Below are 9,098 nucleotides of genomic sequence, written 5' to 3'. Positions count from 1 at the left end.
GAAGTGAAGCTTCATGGGATCCCCCCCCCCCCCCAAAAAAAAAGACCATTATGATGCTCTTTCTGGTGTGCCCGCTTTGACCACCTGGTGACAGTAGAAGACGAATATACTGTACATTGAGACGTCGCAACTCCTCTCATCTCATCAGTACAGCACTAATATTGGTTATTTTTCGCTGAAGATAAAGAATATATGAATGTGAGTACCGTTATAATACTTTAGCCTCTACTTGCGTGCCGTCCTTCTCCTGTCATTTCATACAGTATATGCTCGTGTCGGATATATTTTGCTGCAAACCAGGACGCAAGGTGCACCGTATTCTGTTCAATTCAGTTTTATGCCATCATCACATCCTCAGCATGTGGTGACAGTTGCTGTTGTTGTTAATAGTTGGAATGCCACGCGATGTTAATGTGACAATAGTCAGTGGCTGAGCTTATTTGTTGACGCATTAGAGGATTTTTAAGTGCTTTTCAAGCGACGTGCCTGCGCGTGCGCGTTTGTGTCGACTTTCATTTTCCCCCTGCTTGGTTTGCATATCGTTCCCCTCCAGCAGCTTCCTTTTAATGAGGCAAGCAGGTCATTCCCGAAAAGGATTCTTGCCATGCATCTGGCTGCACATGAGCGGACATACTGTAGATTGTTTTTAGCCCTGGTTGGGGCCACACACACACACACACACACACACACACACACACACACACACACACACACACACACACACACACACACACACACACACACACACACACACAGACGTACTGATCAAGAGGAAAGGTGCAAAGAAAGCCGCTAAAACGTCATTTGCGACTCGCATTCAGTTTGAGCGGCGGATGACATCTGTGCATCGCAAATGTAAATTGGAAGAGATCAACGGACGCGACGCTTCCTCAAATAGCAGCTACCTTGAAGCTTTCACGGCTCAGACAGAGCGAACGCGGGAGGATTAGCTGGAATTGAGACCGACTTGATAACCTCACCTGGTAAACAAAGCGGTCATTTTTAGTGCCTGCTATATTGTTTTTGGACCAAAAACAGGCACAATTACACGGCGTTAACATCCCATTGCTGATGAGTTATATAGGCTTCCCGTCTTGCTCACTCGACTCCTCCGCTTGTTTGTGTTGCGTCTCCTTTTTCTCATGACCCATTTCTGTATCTTCTCCCAAGAGTCCAATAGCAGGGAATGCGCACCGAGGCCCCAAACAAACGCATTTGATCCTTTTTTTACCCTAATTAAGGCTTGAGTCGCCGTTGCATTGTTCATGTGTTGCGGAACAGCAGCACGTCGGTTTCCCGCAACGACTTCAGTGGCTGTTGAGAGAAATTGGCACAGGTTCTACGGGTGTGTGAGACAAACACAAATAAGAGTGAAAATGGGTCAGTCCTTCCCGACCGCGTGGATGGAGCAGGGTGGGAAAGTATGTGGAACGTGAGGGGGAGTCAAGTTTGCTCAGGAAAGAGATAGTAAGTAGTCAGCTTCCTCCTTCCTACCTGCACTACAAGCCTGAGGGGGCTCTTGAGGCGGGAGTCCGTCTTGACCCCACTCTACCTGACTGGAAAGCTGCACCACCAGGAAACCATTGATTGGATCCAGGTCATCATCCTTGAGCACATTTTTCAAAAGGCAAACCATGCCTTTTCCTGGACGGCTGGTCACCACAGTAACCTATAAAAAAAAAAGAGAGAAAAGAAAAAAGAACATCCGCTTGAGTCTCCGGAGAGCTTTCTTCAGAATGTTTACAGCTGGTTTCTCTTTAAAAAAAAAAAAAAAAAAAAACTCTTTGAAACCGAGGTTGCACTTTGGGGACATGAGAAATAATAAAGCACTGTTAGAAAATGTAACACGCCGCGTGTGTGATTTCAAGCCAAAAAAACTGACTTTATTTGGCATCAAGACGATCACTAGCGATTATTATAACACAAGGAACACAATCGTTGCTGAGGAAGCTCTGCGAGGACATAGATGTGCTCTCCTGTGTAATTCGTATCCCTAATGAGAGAACATAAGAAAAATCACTAACTTCATGGCATTCTTCCGGTATAGCTGGTAAAAAAACTACACTTATAACCCCTCAGATGACAGTGCGAGATCATCTTATGCAACAAGTGGGAGCAAATCCAGGAGTTAAATGGGACATTCGACCACAAGCTGATTGGATCTTCCGGCAACAACAACTCTACTGCGGCTTCTCTGATGTCAATCAAACCAATTCCCACAGACAGATGGCTCAGCGGCGGATGAGACGAGGCCGTTTCCTGCACTGAAGTGTACATAAGCAGCCTCGAGGCGAGCGTACCAAAGCTCGCACCTGCCTGGTTTTCAACACCCCTTTCAAACTAAACAATCCTTACATAACAATCCTGTTTGTTGTTCAGCCTTGCCTCACCTCGACAGATATGTTGGTCTGGATGTCGACCCCACTGAATTTCCTGTATTGGTTAAATTGCCTCTGGCCATCCAGCACAGTCTGGCGCAGCATCTCGCCTACACTGGCCAGTTCTGTGGTGACGCCTTCGCTCGGGATCGCCCGCAGCGCCTCCACGCAGGAAAGCAACCTGGGCAGGTTACCCCGAACTCTCTGAAAAAGACGGAAAAAAAAAGGATGAGAGAAGGCAAGGTAAGAATGGTTTTGGATGAGAGAATTGTCATGAGTATTACCACAAAAGGAAGCAGACATTCCTGCTGACTGCTGATGGCAAACACGCTGAGGAAAGGGAGCCTACAAGGTCCTTTCAGACTACAGACCAGGGTCAGGAAGTTATCAAGAGCATCACAGAGAACAGAGCGGGTCTTGGACCACCATGGTGGCATTGCCTCAATGATCAACACCCGGGCTGGTTGCCGCAGAAATGTGGTGTTGGAGAAACCAGAGCTCTTCTTGTGATCCATGTCGCCTGAAAACATGAAAACAAAAAATGTGTTTGTACTGACTTCTGTTTTTAAACAGTGTGTGCATATAATCTGTTAAAAAACAAAAGGCCGAGGTGAGTTACTGGACCACGAGGAGGCAATGCAAACCAGTCATTACAAAAATATTTTTGAGTATTTATAAAACAAACAGCCCGCACAGGCACAAAAAGAGCTTTGATAGGCTTGTAATTACATGAACCAAAACAGAATCCAGCTCTGGCCTTCCTCTGTGGAGTTTGCATGTTCTCCTATGAGTGCGTGGGTTTTCTCCAAGTACTCCAGTTTACGCCCACATTCCGAAAACGCGCATGAAAAACATGATTGGGCACTCCAAATTGGCCCTGGGTGTGAGTGCGGATGGTTGTTCGTCTCTGTGTGCACTGCGATTGCCTGGCGACCAGTTCAGGGTGTACTCTGCCTACTGCCCAAAGACAGGCTGGGCTAGGCTCCAGCACGCCCGCGACCCTTGCGGGGATAAACGGATTAGAAAATGGATGGGTGGATTAATTTAACATGTACGGCATACCGTATTGCAGTCCCAACATGTAAACGAATTTAACTATCACCACCGTCTTGCTACACTCTAAAACCTCAAAATCTCAACCAAGTGATTCAACAGCATCGGATGTTACAATAGGAAATACTGTCAAATTAATTATATTGTTCTGCAGTCTGTCAGCAGAAACTATCTATCTATCTGTATGTACTAACCACACACAGCGTGTCTTATCCGTCCTTTTCACGACCCACCAACTTTTTTTTTCTTTTATGAGGATAAGAGCTCCATGACGGCCGGACGGATTATCCCACAATTAGCATCATGAGCGAATGCTAACGTTCGGCTAAACGACTTCTCAAATGTTTCTGTATTCTCTAAAAATCGTAAGTATTACATTTCACAAAACCTCGTTGCGTCGACTGAATTTTATACGAACTATATAGCAAACGTTTAGTTACCAAGTTTAGCAGGTTAGTAGATTTAGCCAACACAAGCAACAAAGGTCCAATCTTGATTGGATTGTTCCCTCACTCTCCACTAGGGGTGCCAAAATGTAGAGGGGCCAGGTGGGCAGGACGAGTACAATCACAGCATCATTAAAATACACAACAATAAATTGGGGTTTCCTCAAAACGTAAACTGACTCTCGAACCTTCCAAACCACAGTAAACGCAGAATAATTTTAGATGAATAAGAAAGAATATGTCGATATATTTGATGGCATTGCATGAAATATAGGAAGCTTGGTACCTTTAACACAGCATGGAACTGTGCCGAGCCCCGAAGGTAACATAGAAGAAAAAAAAATGGCTTCGCTCGCCATCACTGCGAGGTTTTTTATTTTATTGCATCTTTTTTTGCGAGGGGAAGACATTTTTGAGAAGCCTTTATGTACCTCACATTTAATCTACCGGCTAAAGCTATTTTCTTTTATTTTAGAGTGAATTTAAAACCAACAGTGTTCCATAGTGTACCTGTAGAGTCATAACAGTATTGTCACACTTTCAGATTCATCCTTTTCACATGCTTGACACCCATGATAATTTGCATTTATCATACATTTGAACAAAGGTTTTATTTAATTGTTAATTCAAGTGTATCTCATGGAATGGAATTTTACTCCAAGGACTTGGATTTCACTTGTGGTCCTTGTGAAGGGATGATTTTAGATCCAGGCAGACACACAAGAGCACACTCACGTGCCTCGTCATTTAGTTGTAAAGCACATAAACAATCTTTTAGGTCAACGGGGGCTTTCCAGCAGGGCACTAATCCGGAATACATTTTTAAATGTAATTTCGGGGATTTGAGAGAAAGTTTTGCATGTACTTTTGCTTCTCATTTCGCACCCCAGTTGCTTTGTTTTGGTTTAATTCCACAAAATGGGAACTAAAAGCATGACTTTAAAAAATCCCCATGTGAAAAGTACCAGTACTTTTTTCCAGTTCCAGCATTGACTTTTACAATACTACTACAACAAGATCGTATTTTGGAAAGGGGAATCATATTCTGGTTAAAAAAAAAAAAAAAAAGACAAAAAAGATCCATGTTGATTTCACTGCGACTCATTCTCTTATCTCTGAGACATCTCAAGCCAGTTGTTGATGAAGGTTTACAGTTTTGTGATGAGTATTATGGGAACATGTTTGGACTTACTATTTTAGAGGCTTGCGATAATCCGGTCGAAAGACATTTTCAGCGGAAGGCATTTTAGTTTGGAGATTGGATGTGCAGTGCTCACTTAGAGGCCGCATTGCAGAAGAATCAAACATGCACACAAATGGATGGGAGGGTTTTAACAGCGTTTCATCTTAATGGAATAATGGCTGTGTTGCTTTGTGTGCCTGGAAATGTGAGAGGTACATTGTATCTGATCTCAAATAAAGGCCTGCCAGAGCATTGCAAAGGTGTTTGACGGGCTTGAGGTAAGGACTCAGGGGAGCTCAGAGTTTTGGGCCAAATCTTACAGTTGTGTCCACATGGCTTTTTTTAATGTCATTTGGGTCTTGTCATGAGAGAGAAAAGAGTCAAAAAGCAACAGAAAGCAGAAGCAGTTGATCTGGTGACTGCAGCCTGATTAATAAGTCATTGTTCCTTCAATGTGCCATGCACGTGAACGCGAGAGATGTTCTCTTTGTGCCCTAGGTCATGGCCAATGATTCCTTCACGACTGGACGTCAACAACTTCATGGCTAATGGCTACTTGTGACATCTTTTAACAAGTAATAAACCATTGGATGGACACTATGGCATTAACTGTGTTGTACAGCAGTCGCTACGGAGTTGAATGGTGTCATCTGATTTGCTTCACAATTGTCTCAATTGTCATCCAGGAAGCAGCATCGGAGATGGCCCACTTTGCCAGCGACTTCAGGAAGGATTTACCACTTGCAGATATAAGAAAAAAATAAAAACGTCTAATTGACGACGATGGAAAGAGAATTTTCAGAGAATTAAAAAGACTGACAAACAGCCTCCGCCTCGACCGTGAAATCTGCTCCCACAAGATGAATTGGCTTCCTGGCTGCGCTTTTGGAATTTGTGGGAGGCAAAGCTTCTGCCTGAGCAAGATTAGGCTGAGCAGAAAAGAAACCAACATTAAAAATGTCAAGGTGTTCCTTTAACTTTGCCTGGCGCTGTTCAGATGTGGCAGCAGCTTCAAGCTGGATCTCTCCAACAACTATATTTTTATCTCTTTGTCACATGTGTTTGAATTCCAACCAATTTATGACACATGACCCCGACTATTGATCATGGCCTACTTTTAATTTTTACTTGAGTCATATTCGAAAGTCATGGTACACCTACATATGTACGATCTGTAGCTCCTCAAATCTTGCGTTCCACTTCTCGTCCATCTGACTGCTCTGCTCCGTCACTTTGCTCTGGCGCGCTCTTGTGAGTCAAGGTACTTTTGACAACGTTTCACCCGGAGCCTCGGCCCTTTTGTTATGGAAATGAGGCTGTCACTCCGCACCAATCCTCATATGAAATGGGAATGATGAATATGGCCGTTTTTTTCCCCCTTTTGTGTCGCTCACCGTACTGCGTGTGCATGTGGTCTTAACAGGCAATCATCGGCAGTTGATCATTCTTGTCGTTTCAGCAAAAGAGCCAAAATGGAATGGGGGAGGAGAAAAGGAGCTGTGAGTGGAGAAAGGCGCTAGAAAAATCTGCTCGTTGATTTGATTGTCAATGCTTGGAGCTGTTGACAGGCCTTATGGGTTACATCTAATTGCTTTGGGCTAAATCTCGCTCAATCCACAATGCTAAAAAAAAAAAAAAGCAAAGCTATACTGTCGACGATGAGCTATCTCAAAATAGATGGCACTGTGTGTCTGCTGCGGATAATAAATAGACAGTTTTAATGAGCAATGTAAAATCGAAATGCAGAGCGTGAATGAGGAGAGCAACGTAACTTTACTCATTTGTGTTGTATCCATGTTTGACTTTATAGTGCTTTAGTTTAGGCATACAAGGAATTGACCAAAAAACAAATAATAGTCCACTTGTATTTCTGCTAGAAGGACAAATCAATGATTTTTTATTTTCATGTCATCTTTTCATGTCATCTTTTCCACTCCTCGTCACTCATCTTAGCACTGGTTTGTCCAGCCCGCCTCAACACTCTTTTCAGTATTCATCCTAGTCTGTCGTAAATGGATCGGTGTGCCCACTTGAAAGGAATGAAAGAATCCCTCTTGCTAATCCCGTTGTGGGAGAACAAGGGCCAAGGCGAAAAGAAAAAGAAAGCCACAGTCCACAAAATCTAGTGACATTATTTCTGTGAGGGGGGCTTATTTGAAGAGGGAAGGGATAAGAAGACGTGGATGTGAGCGGGAGCCATAGAGGGGTCTTTGTGTGTGCCCTGTTAAATCAGGCATGTCACGGCACCTTTTGTTGCAAAGCCTTTTTTCGACTGCTGTGATGAGTGGCTCGATTCTCTGATCTGTACACGAATGACACGAGCAATGTGGAGATGTTTGTCAAGGAAAAACTTGAGAGAGTTTTCTACTCTCGAAAGTTCTGAATGGCCGCTAAATCCAGTCATATCAACTTTTGGAAACGAGTACCATGATTACTTGCATCCTCCATCTTTTATGGGAGCATCAGCAAAATTGTGACTTGATTTCTCGACGAAGTTTAGTGTCAAACTAAACACAGGAAATAGATTTACACGATATTAAAAGATTTACATTATATTAAAACAACCACATTGCAGTCTGCTAGCTTAATGCTAGTGCTAAACAGTGCCTATTTTTCTGTACTATAACACTGTAGGCAACAAACTGAATATAATATCGTACTCAGTCATAAATTCTTGATCCTCTCCAGAGAATGATTAATATTAGCGCCGCACTGATGAGGTGACAGTCGCTGAGATACCTCAGTGTCTCAATGAACAGCATCCGTCTTGTCTTTCTATTTTTATTTATTGTCTGTGTTAGGCTACTTGTAGCACTGTGGGCCCTTAAGGTACCAAAATTCCATTTAATTTTGTCATCTTAATTTAATTCAACTGTCTGTGATATTTGATATTAACTCTGACCTCGCCATACTTGACCATCGACGCATTCCTTGTCCGCCCTTCTGGAAACCTCTCCCCTCTTCTCCCTGACACACTCGTCACCCAGCGGGCACCAACATGCTTCCCTTTCATCGCCTTTGCTCTCATTTTCATCTCTTCTCTCCCACCACTCCTCGCCCAGTGGGAGGTTGAAGGAGATTTAAACAGACTCAAGTGATATCATTGTTAGTAGTAACACACCGCTTGAAGAGTGTGTGTGTGTGTGTGTGTGTGTGTGTGTGTGTGTGTGTGTGTGTGTGCGTGCGTGCGTGCGTGCGTGCGTGCGTGCGTGCGTGTGTGTGAACACAAGTGACACATAAATAACGCAAAGTGGATGTGTATGTTTTCTACTCCTGTCAAAATGATTTGTTCCCACACCACAGGGTGCGTGTCTCATGATTGGCCAGCTGTTTTTCGGTGTGTGTTTGTGTGCGTGTCATGCAAGGTGCCCCTCTGGGCTGGGGGATTAAACTTGTGTTTGAGACTTGGGGATTTGCCAACTGTACACTTGTTCTCTGTCTGTTAACCTCAACACTGGGCTCTCTCAATGCAATGCGGTGCTTTCTGGAGACAAGACGAGGTACACCTGCGCCACCTCAGGATAGGAATCGCAAAGCTGTATCTGAAATTCCAATCAATACGACTAGACTAGACAGTCAAACATGCATGGTGTTTTCAGAAACAAATCTCTGACTTCACTTGACACTTTTCTACAATAATTCTTTTAGAATGTGCAGGTGTACCTAATGAAATGCGCGTCCTGTGTGAATCTACAACAGTCTTCAGCGTTAAAGCGGAGCAGTCTTATCACCTAAGCTGATTATTCAGGAAGTGTTTTTTTTTTGGGGGGGGGGCTGGAGTGAGTGGTGAAAGATGCTTAAAAAAAGGAGGACAGGGGGTATTAAGTTGTTTTTGTACATTCAACTACAATCCAATTGTTATGAGACCTTCCAAGGTATTGATGCCGGTCTTGTTGTTGGGGTGCTTTTAGGTGATTCGCAATATGGCTATTTGTGTCACATACACTAATACCTTGAGGCCAGTTGTTGTGTTCTTGATGTTGTTTTGGGGTGTGCAACAGCATATTCCAACCGGAATATGCTATATATATATATATA

The 9,098-nt window shown here is 43.5% G+C and overlaps 1 protein-coding gene across 1 annotated transcript in view; it reads right to left on the bottom strand.

The window, feature by feature from the left end:
* m1ap (meiosis 1 associated protein) overlaps positions 1-4,076 on the bottom strand; it is a 14,743-nt gene extending 10,667 nt beyond the window's left edge. The window contains exons 1-4 of the mRNA XM_019863214.1: positions 3,872-4,076; positions 2,663-2,898; positions 2,391-2,582; positions 1,495-1,669 (exon numbers count right to left, since the gene is read on the bottom strand). Coding sequence (XP_019718773.1) covers positions 1,495-1,669; positions 2,391-2,582; positions 2,663-2,893 — 598 coding nt within the window. The 5' untranslated portion in view covers positions 2,894-2,898; positions 3,872-4,076. The remainder of the gene's footprint in view (positions 1-1,494; positions 1,670-2,390; positions 2,583-2,662; positions 2,899-3,871) is intronic.
* Between the last annotated feature and the right edge of the window lie 5,022 nt (positions 4,077-9,098).

This window comes from Hippocampus comes, unplaced genomic scaffold (assembly GCF_001891065.2).
Source record: "Hippocampus comes isolate QL1 unplaced genomic scaffold, H_comes_QL1_v1.1 scaffold18, whole genome shotgun sequence".
NCBI classification, from domain to species: Eukaryota; Metazoa; Chordata; class Actinopteri; order Syngnathiformes; family Syngnathidae; genus Hippocampus; species Hippocampus comes.
This window is presented reverse-complemented; position numbering and strand designations above follow the sequence as displayed.